At 38.7% G+C, this 28,000-nt stretch overlaps 2 protein-coding genes across 3 annotated transcripts in view; both read right to left on the reverse strand.

The window, feature by feature from the left end:
- Positions 1-28,000, reverse strand: part of LOC101891534 (BMP-binding endothelial regulator protein) — a 242,739-nt gene that overhangs the window by 74,761 nt on the left and 139,978 nt on the right. For both annotated transcript variants that reach the window (XM_059120084.1, XM_059120082.1), the window contains exon 3: positions 88-1,028. In XM_059120084.1, coding sequence (XP_058976067.1) covers positions 88-850 — 763 coding nt within the window. In that variant the 5' untranslated portion in view covers positions 851-1,028. The remainder of the gene's footprint in view (positions 1-87; positions 1,029-28,000) is intronic.
- Positions 955-27,877, reverse strand: LOC131801429 (uncharacterized). Its single transcript, XM_059120198.1, has 3 exons — positions 22,441-27,877; positions 21,544-22,212; positions 955-1,028 (listed from the first exon to the last, which is right to left on the reverse strand). The coding sequence occupies exons 1-3, from the start codon at positions 27,875-27,877 to the stop codon at positions 955-957; spliced, it is 6,180 nt and encodes a 2,059-aa protein (XP_058976181.1).

The following is a 28,000-nucleotide window of genomic DNA, read 5'->3' on the forward strand; positions in this document are numbered from 1 at the left end:
AAATGTTGTTGAGATAGTTTTTTTTTTTTTTTTGGTTTTTCGATTTTGTTGTTTTTATTATTTTTTGTGATTTTCTTTAGCACTTACCAGATAAGGTGTCAGCAGCCTTCGCCGATGAGGTGTTGACAAAGCAGACAAACAACAACAGCATCAAAGTCAACAACATGTGCCGTCGACTGATGTTAGTCGTGGTGGCGGTGGTGGTGTTGCTGTGGCTGTTGGATGTTGCAATGCTCAAATCTCGCACGAAACGAGCTACCATTGCTGCTATTGCCTTGATGAGGGCTACTGAGGATGATACCGTTGCAGGTTGGGGTGAAGCTAAAGATGTCGTCGATGTCCATGCCGAGGATATTATTGATGACAAGCACAACGATGTCCATGTGGAGAAAGATGATGCGGAGGCTGTTGCTGCTGCCACTGCTGTAATGGTCTTGGAATTCTTTCTCCGGCTTTGTAAGACGTCATCTGATATTCTCTGGGATGGTGGTGATGATGAGGATGATGGCAAAAAATGTTTGTTAATACTTTTCTTGGATTCGCTAGCGATTAAATGAGATTTGTGCTGATGGCCGCAATGCTGTCTATGAAATTTTATTTCTACTTCTTTTTCTATAACTTCTTTGTCAGTTTCCAGAGCAATTGATGGCATTGTTGCTATTGTGGTTGTTGTTCCTCTTGTTGTGGTTGTTGTAGTTTTTCTTATTGCCGAACATGTTGCTGTTGCGTTGCAGGTTTCTTCTAATGCTGTCAATGTCAAAGGATTTGCCACACTTGGGAATTCTCCTTGTTCGGCATGGGCTTTGTTCCGCCGTCGTTTTAGATTTCTATAATTTTCCAAGCTAAACATTTTTACGTACGTTCAGTTCGTTGGATCGATGGATTTTCCTGGGTTTTTCTGCTATTGTTCTTTACGCTGCCACAATTCAATTGCAATTGACCGCCAGTGCGAAATTACCTGCCGTAATCAGCCAGCCAACCAGCCGAGCCGGCACTTGTTTCGTCGCCTCCTTGTGGTTGGGTTTTACCTGTAAAATTTTGAAATAAAACACAATTTTTTTGGTTAACAGAATTCTGTGTTTGGTTTCTTGGGAAATTTTTGGAAAATAAGAAAGAACGATTTTATTATTAACAGCAGCAGCAGTAGTAGTGGTAGTTTTGTTGTTGTTATTATCTTTCTCTCGAATACCGTACGGTAATAGGCTCCAGGTAACGCTGGCGGCATGCCTGCAACGCCCACCTACGCACCTGTTTTTCGAGAGAAATAAATTTTGTTACATTTTAGTTTGTTTACTACGGGAACACAAACCATATTTTATTGCTTCTACGATTTTACAAAAATTCACAGAATGAAAAATTTGTTGGAGGAAAATATCAAAGAACAGGAAAAACGGCCTTGACCTTTATTTTTGTGAAACTTTTCCGATAATCTTACAATTGGCGATTGTGCAATATTTGCAAGATTTTTGTTTATTGTTTTCATAAAGATTTGATATTGCGCCTCTTGGAAAATAAGAAAAGTGGGCGTGGGTTGAAAAACTAAGAGCAATACAATCCAGGAGACTTGTCAACAGCAAGGTCGGAAATTCAATGGGGAAAAATTGAAAGCCACCCACGGGACAAAAGAAGAAAATATTTACAGAAATAGTGGGAATTGAATGAAGGTTGGTAAAGATCATACAGGCTGATAAACTATACTACGGTATTATGATTGGCCAAGTCTAAAAATATAAGAAAATTTTTTTTTTAGTGGCTAAAAAATTTAAATTGAAATCTATATTCTTCCAGCCATGTAGTTTTTCTTAACGATAACTTAATCCACTTAAATATTTTTTGAAGCATTAAAACCAAATGTCTTTTTTAAATATTTTTTGCAAATAGCAAAAAATATGATTTTGTTACAAAATATGTATTTTCCACCACCAATACAAGAGGAGAAAAATGTACTAATAAGTTCAAAAAGCACTATTTGGTATATGAAGAAAGGATGAAGGCGGAAGCCTGAAATTTGATAACCAATACAGAGGGAGAAATATTTACCAAAAAGTTCAAAATGCACTAAATTGTACCAAAATTGGAAAATAAGAAGAGGGGATAGAGCCGGAAGCCTGAAATTTGGTTAGGGTCACTTTTTGCGAGGTGGGGGCGATTTTGAAAAACGTCCAAAAAAGTACTAAATTGTATTAGACATGGTATATAGGGAAGGGATAAAGCTGGATATCGGAAATTTGGATTGAGGATCTTTGATGTTGTGTAGGATGGGAACGAATTTGGAAATAAAATCCTTAAAAAATTCTGTTAAAATTTTAAAAACACTGAATATAGCCGTCATTTTGGGTTCCATACGACGTGGACCTACATGGGCATTGTTTGTCATAAGTCATTACCATATTCAAATTCGAAACTTAAAATAAACGGTAAATAACGTAGCTAAAATAATAAATCAAAATATCGTATATAGGGAGGTAGCGTTATATCGGAGCTGTGCGAAGACCTGAACCAGCATAAACAATTTTCTGCCATAGGCTGTACCATTCATTACGAAATTAAAATTCGGGTCTCAAACAATTTCGGTGGGTATTGTACTTAAACTCGTCAAACTACCGAATATAGGGTTGTACTGGTATGTGGGGTCTATACGAAGACCTGGACCTGCATAGACAATTTTCTGTAACATACTGTAGATCCCATTACGAGCTCTAAATACGTAATTTGAAAGAATTCCGGAGAATAATGACATTAAAATCATCAAAATACCGAATACAGGGAGGTACCGTTATATGGTGGCTATACGAAGACGTGGACCTGCACAGACAATTTTCTGTCTTAGGCTGTAGTATCCATTACGAACTTCATATACCAAATTTTAAACAATTCCGGTGAATAATGTCGCTCAAATCATCAAAATACCGAATATCGGGAGGTACCGTTATCTGAGGGCTATACGAAGACGTGGACCTACATGGCCCATTTACGAATTTAACGTGCCTACTGGAAAAATAAATATGTGTGCAAAATGTTAGCCTTCTATCTCTATTCGTTCGCAAGATAGCGTGATTACAACAGACAGACAGACGGACATGTCTAAATCGACGTAGAATTTTACGTTGATCAAGAATATATATACTTTGTATTTCGAGGAGTTACAAACGGAATCACAAAGTTAATATACCCTCCATAGTATGGTGGAGGGTATAAAAAAATACGTGTAGTCAGTGTTCTAAAAAATCTTCAAAAATTTTCTAAAATCATTCTTCTAAAGTCGTTTAAAAATGACTACCAACATCGTCTGAAACCAATTCTTCCTAGTCATCTATTAAAACACCTCTGAAAGCCTTATACAAAGTTAACGTTCAAGTTATCTTTAAACATTTCTCTCAATTCTATAAATGATTTTTCGGAGAATAGTTTTTCAAGAGTCGCCGAGACATAAATCCTTAAAAGAATATTTTTTCTTCAAGGGCCTCCTAGATGTGAATTTCCAAAGAATATTTTTTCAATGGTTGTCTGAGGAATATTTTTTAGGGCCGCTTAGATATGTGGCACATGGAGGCCTTTTGAATAATATTTTCCGCCGACATCTGTATGAGGAGTATTTAGGCAATATTTTCGTAGGCTCACTAGGACGTTAATTTTTCAAAGATTTTTTGCTGGGGTCCTCTGAAAGTGGATTTTTAAAAAAAAAGCTTCTTCAGTGCCATCTAGACTTCGATTTTCTTAACATAATTTTTAAGGGTCACCTAGGTCACGTGGATTTATAAGTAATATTTCTTTCAGGGGCTATCCGGCTGGATAAAAAAAGAATCCAGAGCACCCTGGAAGTGGATATTTTTATTTTAAAATGCTTCTTCAGTGCCATCTAGACTTCGATTTTCGTAACATAATTTTTTAGGTTATGTGGATTTATAAGTAATATTTCTTTCAAGGGCTATCCGGCTGGATTGAAAAAATCCAGAGCGCCCTGGAAGTGAATATTTTTAAGATTTTTTTCCAGTACCATTTAAATTTAAATTTTTTAAATACATTTTCATGGGTCACCTACATGTGAATTTTTAAAGATTATTTTTTATGGGACTACCTAGCTGTAGATTAAAAATAATATTTCTAAGGTTTATTTAGACGTTGATTTTTTACTGGATAGTTTTTTAATGGATCTTTAAAAACATTTATTCTTGTGCCAGAAAAATCAATAAAAGACTTTTCACGGTCACCTAGACGTAAAACACATAAGAAGGACTGTTTAAACGTGACCTGAAAATATTTTTTTTTATCAAAAGGCCACTTGGACATAGTATTTTAAAAAATATTTTATGTAATAATTAGAAATATTTTTTTTTAATTTCCTCCTAGATGTGTATTAAGAAATATATATATTTTCCGGGGCCACCAATACGTGGATTATTTATATATTTTTCTAGTAGGAAAATCAATTAGTGATTTTTAGAAAGGACATTTATTTAAAGTTCACATAGACCTTGTGAATTTTTTAAGAATAATTTTTAAGAGCCACCCAAATTTGGGTTTTTCCTAATATTTTGTCAGGAGTCATTTATGGGTGGATTTGTTTAAAAATAAATATTTTTCAAGAGCCACCTAGACGTCGATTTGTTCATGATCCACCTAAACTTGTTTTTTTCATAATCTTTTTCAAGAGCCACGTAGAGGTCGGTTTGTGCGAAAGAAATAATTTTTCAGAATCAGCCTAGACGTGGGTTTGTTTCATACATTATTTTAAAGAGCCACCTACATTATGTTTGGTTTTATAAAATAGATCGTCAAGAGCCACCTAGATTTTGTTTTTTATATTTTCAAATACTTTAAAGAGTCATAAAAAAGAATTTGAATTTTTAATGATTATTTCAGGCTCTGCTCAAGTTCTCCTACATAAGAAATGTTCTCGAAAGACTTGGCTCAGTTCGCCTATAACCTCACCAATAGAGAAGAATACCTGCTTAAACTTACCAGTACTGAATGAAATTTTCCAAAAAACATTTGTTTGGCCCAAGGACGAACCCTATTGAAATTGGAGATAGTCGGTAAATATTTAGATATAGCTCCCATATAAATCTTCGTCCGATTTGCCTTTTATTGTGCACCAAACGTGTAATATCATCCCGAATAGTATGGAATTTTGCACATACAACCAAATTAGGCTGAAAATAAGTATGCCAAATTTGATCGAAATCGGTTCAGATGTAGCTATAGCTCCCATATATATTCTTCATCCGATTTATTATTTTTGTCCTCCGCAACCGTAATATGCACTCTGTAACAACAATATTTGGGGAAATATATCAAATGCAGCTCAGAAATATCTTTGCTAAATTTTATCGAGATCGGTTCAGATTTGGATATAGCTCCCATATATATATATCTTTATCTCCCATATATATCTTTATCAATACAAGTCCGAATTTAAAAGATACAAATGCTTCGGCATATTTAGTCCTTTGAATTTTAAATTAGGGTGTATGATTGAATTCTCCCATAAAAACTTTTAATTTTTATGTGGAGCTCTACTAAATTAGCAAAGTGGTGTAGGGTATCAAAAAGTCGGCCCGCCCGACTTTAGGACTTTCTTTACTGGTTTCATTATTTCTTTTTTTCAAGGGCCATGTAGAGGTCGAATCAGCCTGACGTGGGTTTGTTTCATACAATATTTTAAAGAGCCACCTACATTATGTTTGGTTTTATAAAATAGTTCGTCAAGAGCCACCTAGATTTTATTTTTATATTTTCAAATACTTTAAAGAGTCATAAAAAATAAAATGAATTTTTTATGATTATTTCAGGCTCTGCTCAAGTTCTCCTACATAAGAAATGTTCACCTATAACCTCATCAATAGAGAAGAATACCTGCTTAAACTTACCAGTAGTGAATAATTTCTGCTTCACTCGACTGTAGCTAGGTTAACACTACAAATTGAAATCGAAGGAGCAGGTATTACTAAAATTAATCACATATCAAACCTTCTACCCAGTTAGGGTTTAAAAAAAGTTTGCATATGTCATATTCATGTTTCCCACCATCCTTTTTCCTACCACTTCATGTCCACGCAAAAAAAAAAAAACGCAATTAAAAAATCTGAAATCTTAATTTTCTTTAATAGTTCGCACGAGCGCACACACTGCGATAGTAAAATCAAATTACTATTTATGTCATAAAAAATGTCTGTAACTTGCATTTTCATGATGGCAGGCAAAAAATATGAACTCTGAACAACAACCACAACAACACTCTCATGCTTGGCGGTAATAAATGTCGAATTGCAATGCAAAAAAAATCATTTAAAATTTCATATTTTCTCCCCCTTTTGCTCTCCAACAGTGAGTTTTTGTTGTTGTGATGCAAAAAAAACACCAGAGGTTGTCACTGTGTTTATGGTTAATAACATTTAAATATAAAACGGCCATAACAGCCCCCACCCATGGCCCAGGGATTGTGACATTGCAAAAAGAGTCGAATAAAACACACCAATTGGTAGCTGAGATATGGAAAACGCAAATGACATAATATGACGCTTCGTCATCGTCGTATGAGTGGGTATTAAAAAGGGGGTTTGAGTTTTTTTCCTGTTAGTGATTGTGTTTATCGAAATAAAACTGTAGTTATTATTGACCAATTATCTTTTTTTTGCGTGGTGGCAAGAGAACTTATTATTATTAGTTGCTACCAGTTGTGGTAGCAAATAAAAACATAATTGAAACGTTGGCATTAGCAATAATGATATAATCGGAATGTATTTTGGAATTAGGGGGTTCCTTGGTTGTGAGGGTGCAAATTTTGGGAAATATAAGTATGAAGTATTTCGCGAACGTTATTGTACCTCTCTTGGCAGTAATGTATTTTATTGTTGAAGAAATGTTTCCAAATGTAATTATTAACTACTTCGACTGCATCAGTATGAAGACTATTCAGACCCGCTTGGTAGGCTTCATGATCTAGGAGCTCTCTCTTATATCGCTGGACCTCTCTCTCTCTAGATCATGCAGGTCCTTCCTGACACGCCTGGGTGGGGGAGTTCTATCCACCATATGGTTGTTAGGGCAACTCCTACGATAACACCCAAGCAGGTACTGCAACGAAAGCATATGATTTTGCCGACGTAAGGGAAGAACCTTCGTCTCCTCATGTGAATGGTCCACAGGAGTCATGAGGAGGCACCCTGTTGCAGCTCTCAGGGCGGCATTCTGGCAGGTCTGAATACTTTTCCACTGCGTTGCACTCGTATTCGCCGACCACACTGGAGCCGTATAGCTAACCACAGACCGACCTATCGCTTTATAAGAGGTCAACAAGGTTTCCTTATCGGCACCCCTAGTGCTGCAGGCTAGCGTCTTGAGGATCTTGTTTCTACTTTTCATTTATAGCTGTGACTTGCCCGGAAGACTTGAACATGCTATCGAATGTGACCCCAAGGATTTTGGGGTAGTTAGTGGTCGGAATTATGTGATAATTGTGATAGCCATGAGTGGCATAAGATATTTTGTAATGGATTTTGTTCGGTCCCTTTTCTATAGATTGTGACGGACAAAAGTCCTTCAACATTTTTGCCCACACAAAACACTATCATTAATTCCAATTCGCCTGTCCAACTTCTTGCGAGCAACCCCACTTAATATAGTTGAACCGATATCACAACAACACACAGCATCACTCATCACTTTTATTGGCGGTGATGAGCACGTCTAAAGATGTTGTGATAACAAAATTTTTGTAAACTAGTTACCGCAAACACGTGGTGGAGCCGGGTATGAAAGAGCAGTCGAGACAGTCAGTGCAAGACCTTGAACGTAACAACACCAGCTTCGGTAAGTGCTTAATTCAAAATGTATCCTTGACATCCTACCTTGCAACCTTATCCTTGAATATCCTGTAGTGCTTGAGTACTTATTAAGGTCTCTTACAACAGTATCCAAGGTCCTTGTAGTGTTTGAGTTTCTTTTAAGGTCTCTTGCAACCGTATCCTAGATCCTTGTAGTGCTTGAATACTTATTAAGGTCTCTTTCAACCGTATCCTAGAACCTTGTAGTGCTTGTGTACTTATTAAAGTCTCTTGCAACCGTATCCTAGATCCTTGTAGTGCTTGAGTACTTATTAAGGTCTCCTTCAAACTTATCCTAGATCCTTGTAGTTCTTGAGTACTTATTAAGTTCTCTTGCAACCGTATCCTAGATCCCTATAGTGCTTGAGTACTTATTAAGGTCTCTTGCAAACGTATCCTAGATTCTTGTAGTGCTTGAGTACTTATTAAGGTCTCTTGCAACCGTATCCTAGATCCTTGTAGTGCTTGAATACTTATTAAGGTCTCTTGCAACCGTATCCTAGATCCTTATAGTGCATGTAGTACTTGAATACTTATTAAGGTCTCTTGCAACTTTATCCTTGAATATGCTGTAATGCTTGAGTACTTATTAAGGTATCTTGCAACCGTATCCTAGATCCTTGTAGTGCTTGAATACTTATTAAGGTCTCTTGCAAACGCATCCTAGATCCTTGTAGTCTGCTTGAGTACTTCTTAAGGTCTCTTGCAACCGTTTCCTAGATCCTTATAGTGCATGTAGTACTTGAATACTTATTAAGGTCTCTTGCAACTTTATCCTTGAATATGCTGTAATGCTTGAGTACTTATTAAGGTATCTTGCAACCGTATCCTAGATCCTTGTAGTGCTTGAATACTTATTAAGGTCTCTTACAACCGTATCCTAGATCCTTGTAGTGCTTGAATACTTATTAAGGTCTCTTGCAACCGTATCCTAGATCCTTGTAGTGCTTGAGTACTTATTAAGGTCTCTTGCAACCGTATCCTAGATCCTTGTAGTGCTTGAATACTTATTAAGGTCTCTTGCAACCGTATCCTAGATCCTTGTAGTGCTTGAATACTTATTAAGGTCTCTTGCAAACGTATCCTAGATCCTTGTAGTCTGCTTGAGTACTTCTTAAGGTCTCTTGCAACCGTATCCTAGATCCTTATAGTGCATGTAGTACTTGAATACTTATTAAGGTCTCTTGCAACTTTATCCTTGAATATGCTGTAATGCTTGAGTACTTATTAAGGTATCTTGCAACCGTATCTTTGAATATCCGTATCCTAGAACCCTGTAGTACTTGAGTTCTTTTTAAGGTCTCTTACAACTTTATCCACGAATATGCTGTAATGCTTGAATACTTATTAAGGTCTCTTGCAACCGTACCCTAGATCCTTGTAGTCTCATTGAGTACTTATTAAGGTATCTTGCAACCGTATCCGTGAATATCATGTAGCCCGTGAATATCATATCCAGGTCACTGGCACTGAATCCATCCCGAATCCTGAGCACCCATGTCCTGTGTCCTTGTCCCGTTTCTCGAGTACTTATCCAGGTCTCGAGTTGAAGAATCATTTCCGATCCCGGACCGAAGATGCTCTCTTTATTGCTTCATACGTGTTATTAAACTCAACCCACTGTCTTTCTCTTTCTGTCTCAACAAATAAAAATTTCTGTACGAACTCCTGGACCCCGGCGAGCTAATCCAGCCCTAGGGGAGAAAACCTGTCGTTACAAGACCAACAATTGTTGAGATAGTTTTTAAGTAACTGAAAAAAGTATATGATTTCTCTGAGATAACTGTAAATACAACGAACTCAAACTAATTTTAGTCAATTTTGGTCCCAGAGTATTCGAAGTAATGATTGGATCTATTTCTTCAAATTCCGGTACTTTAAACGAAATATTCTCGAATTATATGTCGGATTCACCGAAATTCAAACAATTTGAACTCAATAGTCCTTAACTTAAAAATATACCACAATTTTTAAAGTTGTATTTCAATATACCCTAAAGTCAGTTCGAATATATGTTGCTAAAAATTAAAACTTTAAAAAATTGATTTCTTTGTCGGTGCAAATCTTATCAAATTGTTGGATGTTTAGCTAATATTTGTTTTTCTTGGCGGTTTCTTTTTAGTCAGTCAGCAACAACAACATTACACCAATTGACACCAATAACACGAAACCGTGGCTATGTAAAAATATAAGACATGATTTGATCATAGCCTTTATGAAATAACATTTTAATCCACGTATAAACATTTAAAGACATTTCCAAACATTAGTGTGCTCTTGGAAACCAAACTCTAAATAAAAATAATAAAAACTAATCTTTTTCATGGCCTGACCTCAATTATTGGAAGTAATTGTTAAATATTTTACAGAAAATCATGTTAAAAAAGCAGCTAAGTTCGGTCTGGTTGAAATTTTAATAAATTCCACAATTTGAGAGGAACTTGAAAATTTTTCAAATATTACGAAAAATACCGCTTAAATTAAAGCCGTTATATGGGGGCTATACGAAGATGTATACCTGAATAATTAATTTTTTTGTCGTAGGCCTTAGTACCCACTACGAACATCAAATACGAAATTTGAAATAATTCCGGTCAATAATGTCTATAAAATCATAAAAATACCACATATTGACAGGTACCGTTATATGGGGGCTATACGAAGACGTCGACCGGAATACGACATTTTTTATAAAAGGCTTTAGTACCCATTACGAACTTTAAATAGGATATTTGAAAAAAATCCGGTGAACATTTTTGCTAATATAAAAATACCGAACATGGGGAGGTACAGTTACATGTGGGTTATACGAAAATGTGGACCGACATGGCCCATTTACGAACCTGCCGACTGGAAAAATACACACGTGTGCCTAATGTTAGCCTCATATATTATTTCGTTTTTTAGATAACGTGTTTACAACATATATACGGGCAGAGGGACTTCGATACAACTTCTTCGAATTTCACGATGATACAGAATATATATTTCGTAGGGTATAACATGAGTATTTCGAGGAGTTACAAACAGAATGACAAATAATAATATACCCTCCGTAGAATGGTGGAGGCTATAAAACTGAATTTAATACTGCAATACAACGGTTTTAAATTTATAATTCATACTCAAAAATTTTAGGCCTCCACTTCTACAGTAAAATTAATTAAAAATTCAGCATTATCTGCGGTATAACAGTTTTATTTGAAGCTGTTATACAGTACAAAAAAATTATTTTAATGGATTTTGAAAAACAATGCATTATTGTCCATAAACTTATTTTTCAAATAATAATACTGGACTTTTAGACAGTATAACAGTTTAAACAAAAAATCACGAAAAATAGCATTTATAATTACAAATTCGAAAATATCCAAACAATATATATTTTCTATAATATTTAATATAAACTAAATATTAAATTGTTTCACGATTTCGTATGGCCCCATGAAAGGTTTTGAATGTTCCCAAGAAATTAGCTATAATTTAGTAATTGGGATTTACATTAGTAAAAAATACCGGTTCCATTGTATTTTAGGTATGTTAACCACTACTCCAGATTCAACGTATTAATTATATTTTGAACCACATTTACTCACAAATATGTTCTCCAAATAATCTCCCAAATGCTCCTAACAATAGTGTTTTTATTTTTTCAAATTGACCTTATCCCAAAATTGTCTCTTTGACCCTCTTCTCTCTACACTATACACACTTGAAATTATAATTCACCCTTAAAAATATTAAAAAACCTTACACTGAAGATCAAATTTATAAAAAATAACTATTTTTCAGTGTAACAGTTTTAATGATAACTGTTATACAGTACAAAATATGTTTTTTATATAAATTATGAAATAAAAACGCATGATTTTCAATAAATATTTTTAACAAAAATAATATTAGACTTTTAGGTAGTATAACAGTTTTTAAATAGATTAAAATTAGGGAAAATTGGAAATATTGTATAGATAATTTTTTTAGATACACATTCGAAAACGCTACTTTTTCCTATAATAATTTGAAAATTTTCTAGTAGAACAGATTCAAACCAAACTAATCGTCACCCAAATGATTCTATTGGTCATATGATATTAATAATGTGTTTTTCGAAAAAAAACCTCATCTGAATCTCTTTTCTCCCTCTTTCTCTTGTGACTCTATTCTCTCAGAATGAAGAAAGTTGGGAATTTAAAGTAAACAGTTATAAAATTATGTAATATAAACATTCAAAAATCTCACAATACGACTTCTATTTTTAAATTCATAAAGAATTAACGATTTTTTGCAGTATAATCGTTTAAAAAAACTGTTATACTCAACAAAATATGGTTTTTCACATGAATTATGAAAATATGCATGTACTTATTTTTTAAAATAATATTCGACTTTTGGACGGTATTGTTATAGCGTTTTTAAATAAATTGAAATCCCGAACGCCTTAGAACTACCTAAATAATTTTTCCATAATATTTGGCAATTTCTTTTTTCTAACAGTTTCAAACAAAACTGTAGTAAACCTTAAAAAATACGTTTTTTTCGAATATTTTAAAGAAAACTGTTATATAAAACAAAGTATGTTTTTAACATGAATTATGAAACAACAATACAATGTTTCAAAAAAAAAAGTATTGTTTTCAAACTAACATTGGGATTTTGGACAGTATAACAAAAACAAATCACATAAGTTAAAATCACGGAAAAATTGAATTTTTCATATTGATACACATTCGAAAACATTTAAGACCTACGTAAGCCATCTATTTTCTATAATATTTAGAAATTTCTTTAGTATAACAGTATTGAAGAAGTCTGTTATACTTCTAAAATATACGCTTTTAGTGTAAATCGCGTTTCTAAACACATATGAACTACCTAAAATATATTTTTCTCTCAGTTTTTGAAGATTCCTTTAGTATAACAGTTTCGAACAAAACTGTTATACACCACAAAAAACATTGTTTTTACAAAAAATGCATTTGTAATTGTAATTTACACGCCAAAATGTCAAACAGCTATCTGAACCTCTGTTACCACACTATTGACTGATTTTTTAGTATAACAGCTCCATTCAAACTGAACATAACACCGAAGTGATTTTTTTATGGAATATAACAAAATAATAACATATTTGTATTGCTAATAAGTTTTCATATTTAGATCTCCCAAATGATATTTTTCATCCTTAGACCATGCATCCTAAAAAAAAACTGAATTTCTCAATTGGGTTTAAGGATATCTTACAACCGCGTATACATCCAAGTTACATAATAATTAAAATATGTCGTAAACAAATTTAAACTGGTGTATTCGGACATATCTTCCGATACTTTCATTTTCTCATTATTCCTTTTGATATTACACATTTTTCCCATCCCAACCCAATATCATTCGTAACAGTTCACATCAATGATGTATGACGGCATGAGCGCATTTTTGCATAGAAGCGTACAAGCAATTGCAGCAGCAGCAATAGTTTAAACGCAAAAGTACGTGTTAAACTTTAAAGATTGTCGCCACCAAGACGGAACATGATACTTACAATCGAATCAACATGAGCATTATTGGAGCACATTTTTCTACTTTTTTATTCCGATGCGGACAAGTCATTCAAATATTCAACAGAGACAGAGAAAATACTGAGAGGAAACAACAGCAACAATAATAATTGCACTGACACTACTATTTAGACCATGTAATTGTAGGTAGACTGAAGTGATGTGAAGTGAGGAAATATTTTCTGTGTGAAACCTAGCATAACTAACTTAAATTCAATTCAAATCATCTATAACGTATTGTTGCAATTGTTGTTGCCTCGTCTTCTTCATCCTCTTTCGAAAATGTGGTTGGTCAACATGTCAAATTGTTGGGGGGTTTGTCTGTGGTCAAGTTGTCGATGCAATGTATTGGGCGCCAGGTGTCCATTAATGGCAAAGGGGTTGAGGATGGTATTTTAAATACCTTTCATTAATTTGCAATTCGAAATATTTCAAGTGACTCGCGGGCCACCAACGAAGCCGAGTTCCAGTATTTTTAATTGAATTTTCCATACAATAAAAGTAGAACAACAAATATTTAAACATTCACCGGCATTACGATACAGCCGCAAGTTTTTGTGAAGATGCTCTGGAGGAGGCATTTACAAAACGATCTGCAATTTAACTCCATTCTCCCTCTTTTTTGTTGTTGTTGCAACTCTTAAGAAGAAGAATAAAATGGGGGTTTTTTGCGATTCTTCTGTAATTCAATTAACAACATTTACCGGAAAAAAATAACAAAAACAACACATCGAGATGTGTCGCATAGCTTTAAAGATTCTACTGATGGTAGAAGAGGAAGAAGAATGAAACTTTAATGCCGCTCCGATCACCCAACAATAGTTTGAATGCTAAGCAGAAAAACAGCATCACCTTTGCGCTAAAAGGAACTGCAACTTTTGTCGTTCTCGTGTCGGCTGTTTCGTTACCATCCATGCTGAACTCAGAAGAAACAAGTCATTAAACAATGATCGGAGTGTGGTAATCCCTTGAGTAGCGATAATAAACAAATGGCGCCAACAAATATTTACTTTCGGCACAAAACGTTCGCACGGCAACAACGTACGGCAGAGTCCCGCGTACCTGAATGCAAAAACCTAAATACTCTTGGGAAGACAAGTCGAGAGATCCAAACAAAAGGCCAGAAAGACAACAACAGATCTTCATGGAAGCATGCAACTTGAAAATGAAACAACAAGAAAAAAAACCGTTGTACTTTGTTGCACAGCACATACATACATTGGTAAACAGGACAAAGTGTACGTATGAGACACTTCCGAAAAAATATAAAAGAGATGAAAGAGATGAAAGAAAAGACAGGAAGTCTGCATGGCACATTTTAAAAATACGAGATGGCCTCCAGAGGGTCTCCACAGTGTCTCTGGGGGTCTAGAAAGTCTCCTCTAAGGGCCAGAGAGATATAAAGACAGGAAGCTGGGGCAACACTGTGAATATACGAGATGGGCTCCCGAGAGTCCACAGAGTCTTTGGAGTGGTTGGGTCTCTGGAGATACAGAGACTCTTCACAGAGTCTCTGGGGGGTCCAGAGAGACTCATCAGAGGGCCAGAGAGATGGAAGGGGTAAGATAAAAAGAAAAAAATCCATGGGCGAGCTGTTGGGGAAGGGAACCTCAATGGTCAAATTGTTCGGTCAGAGAGTCCCTGAAAAGGAAATCTGGAGTGACAGGTAGTGTCAATATACGAGATGGGCGTCAGAGAGTCTCTATGGTGCCAGAGTCTATGGAGATTCAGAGGGTCCCACAGAGGGGCGGAGAGTCTGCTCAAAATATCGGTAGGGGCAGAGAGTCTCCACAATAAGGGCCAAAGAGTATCCACAGTGTTTCTGGAAGACCAAAGAGTTTCTTAAAAGGCTCTGAAGGGCCAGAAAGTTTACTCGAAGAATCGGTAGGGTGAGTCTCCACAGTCATTGAGAGTCTTCACTGAACCTCTGGAAGGCCAGAGATTCTCCACAGAGAATCTGTCTGGAGGGACAGAGAGTCTCCTCAGAGTATTGGCATCGCCAATGAGTCTCCACAGAGTCATTGAAGGACCATAGAGCCTCCACTGAGTCTGTGGAATGTCAGAGTTTTTACACAGAGTCATTGAAGAAACAGAGAGTCTCCTCAGAGTATCGGTATGGCCACAGAGTCATTGTAGGACCAGAGAGTCTCCAAAGAGACTTTGAAGTGCCAGAGTGTCTCCTCAGAGTATCATTAGGATACACAGAGGGCCAGCAAATCTCTATAGGCGAACTGAAGGGACAGCGAGTCTCCGTAGGCGAGCTGAAGGGCCAGCGAGTCTCCATAGGCGAGCTGAAGGGCCAGCGAGTCTCCATAGGCGAGCTGAAGGGCCAGCGAGTCTCCATAGGCGAGCTGAAGGGCCAGCGAGTCTCCATAGGCGAGCTGAAGGGCCAGCGAGTCTCCATAGGCGAGCTGAAAGGCCAGCGAGTCTCCATAGGCGAGCTGAAGGGCCAGCGTGTCTCCATAGGCCAGCTGAAGTGCCAGCGAGTCTCTATAGGCGAGTTGAAAGGCCAGCGAGTCTCCATAGGCCTAGCGTGTCTCCATAGGCCAGCTGAAGGGCCAGCGAGTCTCTATAGGAGAGTTGAAAGGCCAGCGAGTCTCCATTGGCGAGCTGAAGGGCCATCGAGTCTCCGGAGGGTCTGTAGAGCCAAAGAGTCCTCACAGAGTCTCTAAAGAGCCAGCGAGTCCTCATAGAGTCTCAAAACGGCAAGTGAGTCCTCACAGAGTCTCTAAAGGGTCACCAAGTCTCTAAAGGACCAGCAAGTCTCTATAGGCGAGCTGAAGGGCCAGCTTGACCCTTTAAGTGAGCTGAAGTCCTACCGAGTCCCTTTAAATGATATGAAGGCTCACCGAGTTTCTTTAAATGAGCTAAAGGCTCATATAGGCTGTATCTTTTGGAGGAAGTTGGAGTCTTCATACAGGAAAGTTGTATAGACGAGCTCAGGACTCCCAAAATTGCTTCTCTGTAGGCTTACAAAAGGAGCTCTTTGTAGAATCCCAAAACAGAGACTGTGAATCCTTATGACGACGAGAAAGGAAATCTCGATTGAGGACTAAAATCGAGTCATTAGGGGCTACCAAAAATTGGTTGTTATAGTCTCTGAAAACTTTTGGAAGTCCAAAAGAGATTACACATGGAGTGTCTCATACTACTACCCCATTTGGCGAATCGAAATTCCTCCGCAACAGTGCATGTGGCAGGTACATAAAATGTTTTGCTTTAAATGACAACAGTAACAACAGCAATCGGGAACTTTTTTTCGTTTAAATGACATTTAAAAGCGAACAAATGCCATGACAAGATGAAATTCGTATTGACTCCAATTTATGTAAGACTAGAACAGATCAATCTCGCTCGGCAAGTTGTAAAGCGAGGATCAATTGCCAATGCAGCAAGCTCTCTAAAATACACATCAACACACACTCACTCACGCAATCCGGGCACCGGCGAACATGGAAATCAATGATCTTTGATTTACATACGACGACAATTTTATGCCGTTTTCGTAAGTTGTCTCCTCTGACCAAAAGCCAAGTACTGATGTTTTCGGATTTTGCTTCTTTGTTTTATGGATTACAAATGAAGTTAGTTGTCTCATCGGAGGATGGCATGGATTGGTTGGACGATTGATGGCTTGCCATCAAATCTATACAAGGCAGGGTAATTTAAACTGAAATTGTTTCGAATTTTTCGTTTTTTTTTTTTTTTTTTTTTTTTTAAGAGGGTGGGAAGGAAATTGAGGAGTAGACTTTGGGAAGAAAATCAAATCATCACAAGGGCTGGAGATTGGGGTATTTTTTGTAAAAAATTTGTCTTCTTAGTTTTCCATTTTCATGGGAAACCATTATCTTCTATATTTCCGTTTGACAAAAAAATCTGTAATGAAAGAGCTTTATGCGCGATGCTTTCGTAACCATAATGCAAACCATACTCTCATTTCTTAGTGCCTCCTTAAAAAATCAATGAAATGTGGCCTTTTATGATGTTGACATATCTTGAGAGGAGAATAATTGTTCAGCATACCAACAGAACTTGTTTCCATTACCACAATGTTAAAGAAGGAGATGTGCGGAAGAGGAACGTTGTTATTGATAGTTACATAAAAACCCATTAAATGAAACTACAAAAACGTGGATGTTGTCGCTTGGATACGGATTCTCTGTCCAACATGAACGTGAATCTTCAAAAAGTTTGTCAGTCGTTGAGTCATTGATTGGCATGGCTTTGGTCCGGTTCTGCTTTTATTTCACTTATCTTCAAAAGTACCCCAACAATTGTCATTCAGTTTATGTTCTTCTTTCCTCTTACAGGATGCGATATTCATGAATCGTATCGAAGGAATAAACATCGAAGTGAAAACCACACAACAACTATAAAAATCTGTAAGGATGAAAACATCAACTAAATTATGACCCTCATAATGTAAACTTGTTGCTTTGCGGTAGGTAAAACAGATTTCGGTTTTGATTTTTATTGCAGCAACGGATGTGTAATAACTTTCAATGTTTACAAAAGAAGTTGGCTGGAAATAGAGTAACAAAGTATGGTATTGATTCGAGATAAGGGATAGCTGGAGGAGCATGTAGTTTCTGAAAAGGATCTGAAGTGTTGAGGAGGGACAGGGAGTCCTTATAGACGAACTAAAGAGCGATGAAGTCTTTCTAGGGCAGCTTGCAAGCTTGTACCAGTGAGCCTCTATAGGCGAGCTGAAGAGCCAGCGCCAGTGAGTCTCTTTAGGCGCGTTGGTGAGCCAGTAAGTCTCTTAAGGCGAGCTGGTGGACCAGTAAGTTTCTATAGGCGAGCTGGTGCGCCAGTGAATCTCTTTTGGCGAGCTGGTGCGCCAGTGAGTCTCTTTAAGCGAGCTGAAGCGCCAATGAGACTCTATAGGTAAGCTGAAGCGCCAGTGAGTCTCTATAGGTGAGCTGGTGCGCCTGTGAGCCTCAATAGGTGAACTGGTGCGCCTGTGAGTCCCTATAGGTGAGCTGGTGCGCCAGCGAGTCCCTATAGGTGAGCTGGTGTGCCAGTGAGCCTCTATAGGTGAGCTGGTGTGTCAGTGAGCCTCTATAGGTGAGCTGGTGTGCCAGTGAGCCTCTATAGGCGAGCTGGTGCGCCAGTGAACCTCTATATGCGAGCTGGTGCGCCAGTGAGTCACTATAGGTGAGCTGGTGCGCCAGTGAGTCTCTATATAAAATACCTGAAGCCCAAGGAGTTGGTATAGAGGATCCAAAACACTGACTGTTAGTATAGACGACCTGAAGGCCAGGATGTCGATATCTGAAGCCGACAGAGTAAGCCTAGGGAGTCGGTATAGAAAACTTGGAGCACAGAGAATCGATGTAGATGACCTGAAGACACGGAGTCGATATAGGATAACAGAAGCCTAGGAAGTCGATATAGACAACATGAAGTTCCGAGAATTAATGTAGGCGACCTGTAGCCTAGATATCCCGTATAGACGATCTGAAGCACAGGAAGTCGATGTAGACGATCTGAAGCCCTCGAAGACGGTATGAACAACTTCAAGTTTAGGGGACTCAATAAATATATATACACCACGATATAGACAAGCATCAGGTTGTCGATATTGATCTGAAGCCCAGAAAGTTGATTTGAAGCAAAAGGAGTCGACTTGAGACTAGAAGTCGGTTTGGTATAAACTAACCCCACATGAAGTTTCTTGATCCTGTTTAGACCTCAAGACACGAAACCAGTATGTGACAACAGTAGCCTAGGGAGTCGATATAGCCGACTCAGGGAGTCGGTGCAGACAATCGGAAGCCCTGGAAGTCGGAACGAACAACTTTAAGTCCAGGGAGGCGATATAGTAAAACAGGCCGCACATGAAGTCCCTGGACTATGTATATCTGGAGGTTAGGGAGTCGGTATGAGCGATTTGAAGCCAAGGATTACAGGAAGACAAGGGATCTGAAGCCTAGGATTAGGATAGATGTCTTGAATCAAAGGAGTCGATATAGACGATCTGAAACCCAGAAACTAGGTATAGACGTCCTATTACCCAGAAGGTCGCTATAAATGTTCTTAAGACCAGGGAGTCGATATGGACTAGCTGAATCCCAGGGTGTCGACATAAAGTACCTGAAAGTACCGATATGGGCGTCCTAATGTCCAGGTAGTCGATATAAACGTCCTAAATCCCAGGAGGTCGATATGGGCCACCTGAATCCCAGGAAGTCTATATGGAAGCCTTAAAGTCCAAGGGATGCTTATAGACGCTCTATAGCCCAGAGAATCGGTAATGACCCAGCTGCATATACTCTGTATAGACGCCCTTAAGAGCCGGAGGTTTTTGTACACAACTTGAAGATAGGAGAGTATATGTAGATGGCCTGAGTGCGGATGGTCTTTATATACATCTTAAAGGGTAAAGAGTCTGACTAAAATGCAAGAGAGTCTAATGAGCGATTTAGAGGTCTTATGGTCCTCATAGCCGAGATGAATGATAAAAAGCCACCTGAATGACGGGTGGTCTTCAAAACATAGAAGTTTTCATAGGAGAATTAAAGACCAATAGCGAAGTTCGAAAAGAAAATATGTTCGAGAGATACAGTTTCAGCACTTTCTGAAGATTTTCTGAGGATAAAAAATTATGAACATGGGTTCCATAATTCGGACTGTTTCCATATTTTATTTTAAATGAAGGAACCTCTCAAGTCTTCAATACCTAACAGTTTTCTCATTACCTACAATGGAACTTCTAAAATAGTCTTCTCTATATATAATATGATAATCCTCCCCGTACGGCCGAACTTGTCACTTGTTGAAATTTATATTGACCACGACAACAACATGCCATCATTCAATAAGCCGCATATGGGTATGCCAAAATCGATTTTAACAACGATAATAATTGTTTAAATAACTATTCGCTCTTAACCATAATTGTTTATTAATATTAATTAAAGCAGATATACACAACACTTGAATTGTGTAACCTTGGTATGTTTACAATTTCTTGTAATCTACCAAGAAAATTTATTTTTGCTTTCTATTTATACATTTTTGAATTCATTAAAACTAGCATTTAAAGTTAACTAAGCAATAAATTACTTCAGCCAATAACCCATGCAATGTGAAACCAATCGAGGTGTTTCTTTATTTAGGCTATTGGCCTGCATAAGGCAAACAATAATTATATAGGTCAGTTATATGCTGACATAGAATAAAATAATAATAAAAACAAAATTAAAAATGTGTTAGTAAAATATGTTCTTTTGAACATTCTCCCCCACGTTGAACGAGGAACGTTCAAGAAACTGTCTGGTCAATGACGTATGATGATGAGACTGACTGCCGAGGGGTAGGTGTTGGGTTCATGTTATTGTTGGAAGTTCTGTGGTGCCGAAACTTGACAATGACGTATATGGCTACTCCAATTCCAATGCAAAGAGCTAGATAGCTGATGGTATGATGGTGAATGGCCGTCGATTTCATTAATTGTGGAAGGCGTCCGATTTCAATAGTTTTTAGCTGTTGGTGTAAGGTGACGAGTTCAGCAGCATGTGTTTCATAGGTGCTGTTTAATGTTTTGTTGAGCAAGACAAGCTTACTGCTTGAGATTATGGAATCCAGTGGCTTAAGTCTCAGATATGATGTGTGCACTGTTGTTTTGTTTTCGTAGTGACCGTATATTGTAAATGTGTTGTGTTTGAAAATGCAGCCTGGCCCAATTTCTAAAGTTCCAGCTCCTTGCACCTCCAGGTGTGTCATTTTTGTACCACAAACAAAGGACAATTCTGTTAAATTGGCTAGAGTAAACATCCATTTATTCTTTTGTTCCATTTGTCTCCAAGTTTGGTGGTGCATGGTTGATTGCAAGTCGCACGCTTCTGACGATTTGTTCAATAAGAAAATCACCTCGCATAAATGTGATCGATCGCCTTTGCTAAATTTCGCTTGGTTGTCGCAAATAAAAACGTCATTTGTGGTATGTATGCAGCTGTTCATTTCTTCTGCGGTTAGCGATATGAACTCATCCCGATGGACGTTAGCTGCCAATAATGTTGATTTCAAAGCTATTGAAATAAATCGACCGGATCGTAGCATAGGTACGGGGATCATTTTGAATAAATCATACTGCTGGAGATCCACTAATGGAAGGCGAATCTCGAATATGATATGGTTCTTAATAACCCTTCCCTTACTCTTCATTAATTTGAAGAAATCCGAAACATTATCTTCGCGAACGGGTAGAGCACGAGATGGAGGAATGTGAGCCTTGATGGTTTGGAGCTCTTGTAGCAATTGATGTGGCGTAAGTAGCAACGGACTTATCCGACCATGATGAGCATCCGTTAAAACGTCGATTAAGTTATCTTCTATATGTTTCAACCTTGATGAAAGTAGCATGAGCTGTGAAGTGAGAAACATAATTGATTGTGTTGTCTTTACAACATCTTCTTCTTTCTTCACCTTATTTGCCAAAAGGTTCATCTCCACTTGCATGTTGCCGAAGTTCCTTTGGCTCGTATCTTCGTCCTTTCTAATTATGTTGATTGTTGAATCAATAATAGATGTCTGATTTTTTAGAAGATCCAACAAATGTTGCTTGTCTTCATTTGCCTTCTCAATTGTCACAGTCATTTGCTCCGCATATTCCGAATCCAAGACACCAAATAACGAGTGTGCGAGGTTCCCGACTATGTTTAGAGCTCCTCTCCTGATGCGCCTGGGGAATATGTTCAGTGTATTTGATTCCAACTGCTTTTGTACTTGAATAAGATTTTCTGAAAGTATCTCACAGCTTCTGTTCTCAACTGCTATCTTACACAACTTCTGAAGGGTTCCTATCCCGGTAGAAAAGCCATCCATATCTGCCCAAAATGGGGAAAGATCATAATAAGTGATCAGTTTCCACTCTGCTGTTACTACTTTTGTGATTCCAATTCCTTCAAAATAGATGCCGGGCTTATTCTCAAACTTGTGTATGTTGAACGAATGACACAAGCATAGAGGTAAAAATAGTAAAGCCACAAGCATCATCGATACTAGCATGCTGCTTGACGTCTTCAATCGCTTTGGAGATGGCTCTTCACTCCTACTCTTGGTCTCTATAGGCGGAAGAGGTTCCTTTTCCTTTTTCCATAAAGGAGCTAATCTGGTTATAGCTCTTTTAATTTCGCCGTTTTTTGTCTTTACGTCGACTACACGAACGGCTCCATCGTTGCCCTTATATGTTCGGGTTATTCTGCCTAGCGGCCACTGCATTACAGGCATGTTATCTTCCTTAATAATGACCAATTGACCAGGTTCCACGTTTGGAGATGGTGTACTCCATTTCCTTCTTTCTTGCAGAGTATTTAAGTACTCCGTGGACCAACGTTTCCAAAACTCATGCCTAATTTGAGATACGACCTTCCATCTGCTTGTCAATGATGTTGACGATTGGTTCGCTGATGGGTCAACCTGTGCCGTTAACGGTTCTCCCACAAGAAAATGACCAGGTGTTAATGCAGCTAGATCATTTGGATCGTCAGAAATAGGAGTCAACGGTCGGGAATTCAGGATTGCTTCTATTTCAATAACAACTGTTTCCAACTCTTCGTGGGTTAATGATGCACTATTAGTGGTGCGAAGCAACAGTTGCTTGGCTGACTTCACCGCGGCTTCCCATAAGCCACCAAAATGTGGTGCTCTTGGGGGAATAAACTGGAAATCGATCCCTTCTCTTGAGCACGTCTCCGCTATTATTTCTTTGCCTTTCTCCCCAAAGACAGCCTTATTGAATTCATCGAGCTGATTTTTAGCACCTACAAAGTTAGTCGCGTTGTCTGAATATAGGGTTTGACATTTTCCTCGCCGAGAGATAAATCTCTTCAATGCTCCAATGAATGCTTCCGTTGTTAGGTCTGTAACTACTTCCAAATGTACAGCCTTTGTTGCGAAGCAGACAAAGACAGCGATGTAAACCTTGTGTGGTCTCTTGCCTCGTATTTTGTAGTGGACCCATAACGGTCCGCAATAGTCAACGCCGGAGACAATAAACGGCCTTGCTGGTGTGACTCTGCTCGGTGGGAGATTTCCCATGATTTGGTTGTATAACTTTGGCTTCGCCCGGGTGCACCTTACGCAATTTTGCACAATGTTGCGAGCCATAGCCTTCCCCTTGATTATCCAATATTTTTGTCTTGATGTTGCCAGTAATAGTTGTGAGCCACAGTGGCTATTCTCTAAATGGATCATGCTAAGAATGAGTTTCACAATTGGATCGTTGTATGGTAACAACATCGGGTGTTTTGTGTCGTATGCTAAGGTTGCCTCTTCCAACCTGCCACCGACTCTAAGTATTCCTCTGTCATCAAGAAACGGAGTTAAACTATGTATGGAGCTTGATTTGTCCAATGCTCCATGTTTCCTCAATTGCTGAATTTCTTTCGCAAAATCTGCCACCTGTACGGTCTTGACTATTAGTTGCATCGCCTGATTCAACTCCATAGGTGTCAATACATCTGTCGAACTTCCATGCTTGCGTCCCTTTATCCTTTCTGAAAATCGCAGGACATAACCGACAATACGTTGTAATCGTCTAAATGAACCCTTGTGGTTGATTCCATAGATCATATCCTGTAACCCACTCTGTGAGGCAATTGCTGATACTGTAGATTTTGTCTTGAATTCAAGATCGGATTGATTTTCTCTATTCTTTGAGAAGGGCCCCGGCCAGAGAGATTCATTTCCATGTAGATACGTGGGTCCATAAAACCACATCAGACATCCCGACAGACGATCTGGTTTCATACCTCTGGATATATAATCGGCAGGATTATCCTTCGTCCCTACATGTCGCCATTGAGTGTTTATCGATCTGCCTTGTATATTTTTTACTTTGTTGGCAACGAACGTCTTTAGAGCTGATGGTTCTGAATTGATCCAGTACAATGTAATCTCTGAGTCTGACCAATAAATAGTCCTTAGATCTTCGTAACCCAATTCGGCTTTGACTTTAGCAGTAAGTTTTGTTCCCAATTCAGCGGCACAAAGCTCTAACCGTGGCAGCGTGATCTCCTTTATTGGTGCTATTTTTGATTTTGAACAAAGAAGTCTGACTATATGCCTGCCGTCTGGCAGCATAGCTCGAAGATACACCACAGCACCATATGCCTTTTCTGACGCGTCCACGAAAGTATGTATCTCAATTTTTGTTGGTTTCTCTCCATCAAACATGTGTCTGGGTAACCTGAAATCATTTAACATCTTCAGACCTTCTCGGAACGATAGCCAATATGCTGCCCTTTCTGCTGGCAGTTCCTCGTCCCAGCCAAGTTTATTCTTCCACAGTTGCTGAATAAAGATCTTAGCTGCTGACACCACAGGACCCGCAATTCCTAAGGGGTCAAACAATCTTGCCAAATCAGATGTGACCTTCCGCTTGGTGACCTTGGTGCATTCGTTCACATCACTCTTCAAACAAAATCGGTCTGCTTGAGGAATCCATGTTAATCCCAAAACCTTGGTTGATGATTTGTCAAAATTGAGATCTACTTCTCTATCTTCTGGAGGAATTCCATGCAGCAGTTTTAAGTGGTTAGCACACCATTTTCGTAGTCTAAATCCAGCTTCCAGTAGTAACATATTAACTTGTTTCTGCATCTCAATTGCCGTTGTTAAACTGTCAGACCCGCACATGCAATCGTCAACGTAAAAATTCTTTTGCAATACCATCGCCCCCAATGGATATCTTTGTATGTTCGTATCTGCTAGCCTTTTCAGACATCTTGTAGCAAGATATGGGGCACACGTCGTACCATATGTTAACGTATTCAACATGTAATGTTCGAGTTCCTTGTCTGGAGTGTTTCTCCATACGATTAGTTGATATTTGCGATCTCTTTTGTCGACTAGCACTTGTCTGTACATCTTTTCAATGTCTGTTGTAAACACAAATCTCGGCAGTCTAAACCGCAACAGCATTCCAAACAGATCTCCTTGAACCCTGGGACCTGAATGCAAAATATCATTGAGTGACCATCCAGATGATGACTTGCAAGACGCATCGAACACAACCCTCAGTTTTGTTGTGCTGCTATTTGGGCGTAGGACACAATGATGCGGGATATAGTAATGATTACCACGCACCTCTCTTGATTGTATTTTCGTCATATGTCCCAGATCCTCATACTCCTTCATAAATTTAGCATACTGCTCGTGAAGACTTGCATCCTTAGATAAGCGACGTTCCAACGCAAAGAATCTTGATGCTGCAATATTCAAGGATTCAGAAATTTTCTCAGGGCCGTCTGCAAACGGTAATCGCACCACAAACCGACCATTCTCATTCACTGTTGTATTTTGGTTGAAGTGATTTTCACACTGTTCCTCTGCTATTGTCAACTTCTGGTCTTCACAAACATCGTCTTGTTCCCAGAACATCTTTAATAAATCTTCTAAAGCATGTTCATCTTCTCCGAAAACGGCGCATGTCACAGTTTCTGATTCAGCCTGAACTTTTCCACTAGCAATCCATCCTAGTTTTGAGTTCTTCAATATAGGAAGCTCTTTGGACATTCGAAGTTCTTGTGAGAGAATCAGGTTGAAGTAGAACTCTGCTCCAAGTAGTACGTCAATCCTGGTCGTTTGATAAAAATAGGGATCTGCTAGTTTTATGTTTTCTGGAATAGGCCATGATGTGATGTCGATCTCAGTGCTTGGTTGGGGTGGCACTATATTTGGTAACACAAAGGCTTCTAGGCGTGTTCTGAATTTGCTGGTGAGTGACTTAAGCTCCACGTTGACCCTGTGGTTTGCGGTTCTTGATCTACCTCCAACACCTTCGATACAGAGAGATGTTTGAATGGGTTCGATACCCAACCTCTGCACTAGTCGCTCTGACACCAGATTAATTTGTGAACCGGAATCCAGAATCGCCTTAAACTCATAGCTTCTTCCATTATTTGCCTTGATCGCAACACGTGCGGTTGCAAGAAGTACGTATGATTGGGATCTATTCGCCGATGCTACTGTTGGCGGCTGTTGAACCGACAAATCTGCTGACTTGTTCTCTACTTGTGGCCTCGTTGAAAAATGCAAAAGTGTATTGTGTTTTTGTTGACACTTCCTGCACTTCCCACTTGTACACGTTTTTGCCTGATGGTCATCCTTGAAGCAATTTAGACACATCTTGTGTCTAGCAACCCATTTCTGTCTTTCGGGCACTGTCATTGCCAAGAACTGTTTGCAGTAATATAGGGGGTGGTCACCTTTGCACATGTGACATCTACGGATCGTGGTGGAAGCAGTCGTTGCTGACGGTTTGCTCTTCTGAATCCCATTGACAGCTTCTAATGATTCGAAACGACTCCTCAAACATTTCATGAAATGATCCATCGTTTGGAGTTCTTTCGAATCTACAATCGACTGCTCATACAACACATGAGTAGTCTTGTCCATCCTCTTTGTTAGGATGTGGATTAAGAGTGGATCCCATTCCTTTGGCCTTACTCCAAGACCCTCCAATGCCAATAACGATTCATGAAGACTATCATGAAAGTCCTTCACTGATCTGCTATCGCCAGACATGTTGGGCAGGTTTAGCATTCTCTCAAGTATAGTTGACACTTGAGCTCTCTTGTTATTGTACCTGTCTTGGAGTGTCTTCCAGGCAATGTCGTAATTCGCCTCGGTCAACTCGAGGTGCCTTATGAGTTTCTCGGCTTCCCCAGTCACGTTGGCCTTGAGATACCACATTTTTTGCACTTGTGGCAAGGCTTGCTCGTTGATCATTTTCCCAAAAATGTCAGCAAACGTCTGCCACTTCGAATAATCCCCATTAAATTGAGGGATTGTAATTTTTGGCAGATTAACTTGATTTGCCAAGTTTCCGCCTGATCTCTGCTGAGACGACGAATGATCGACCTGTGTTAGCGTCGATATTTTTTCTTTGAACTTTAACGTCTCTTCCTCTAAGAGAACGTAGGCTGATGCATCGTACCCCACCAACGTTGGGTCATCAAAGTCCTCGAACATTTTGAAGTGGATATCTTCCACGTGTGTCCACAGTTTTTCAATTGCAGCCACTGTCTGACAGGGAGCAGCTTGGCCTGAATTGCCCCTTATTAACGTTTGTATGGACTGCATTAGAGCCCTCTGACGTCTCACTAATGCAGTCACGCTGCTGGTTGCAGTAAACTGGCCTGATTGTTTTTGCACCCCCTCCCTTGTTGCGGGAAGCGGTTTCTGAGGCATTTGTTCTTTGCCCCTTTTGATGTCTGCCTCGATGTTGTCGATTGCAGCTCTGTACTCTTCACCAATGACTTGGTATTCGTTATTGGTGATATGGAGATGTGACTCTGCCGCAGGATCTGCACGAATTTTGTTTTCATTGCGATCGATCTCTGCCCAGAGTGCTTCCATTTCCTTGAGCTTTTTGCTGTAGAACTCCACCGTTCTTCTTTCCAATGGAGCCTTTTTTACGTTCGCAATTGCCTTCCTCAACTCGGCAATTGCTGCTTGTTGTTGCTCGATTACTGTAGCTAGATCCATACTGTATCCGCCTTACGGTGATTAGCTATCAGTTGATTCAGATTCTTGATGTAGGTACTGGCTTCTTCTCCAGATGTTTCTGGCTCTTAGATGGTGCTACTAGTTGTACGTAACTAGCTCCTT

This window comes from Musca domestica, unplaced genomic scaffold (assembly GCF_030504385.1).
Source record: "Musca domestica strain aabys unplaced genomic scaffold, Musca_domestica.polishedcontigs.V.1.1 16, whole genome shotgun sequence".
NCBI classification, from domain to species: domain Eukaryota; kingdom Metazoa; phylum Arthropoda; class Insecta; order Diptera; family Muscidae; genus Musca; species Musca domestica.

Excerpts from the sequence above, each read along its gene's own strand:
- LOC131801429 (XM_059120198.1), bottom strand. The coding sequence starts at position 27,877 with ATGGATCTAGCTACAGTAATCGAGCAACAACAAGCAGCAATTGCCGAG. Across the intron at positions 22,213-22,440 it reads TCCGCCTATAGAGACCAAGA|ATATGGATGGCTTTTCTACC; the intron begins GTAGGAGTGAAG and ends CATTTTGGGCAG. Across the intron at positions 1,029-21,543 it reads TTTCTTCAAATTAATGAAGA|GTAAAACCCAACCACAAGGA; the intron begins GTAAGGGAAGGG and ends AAAATTTTACAG.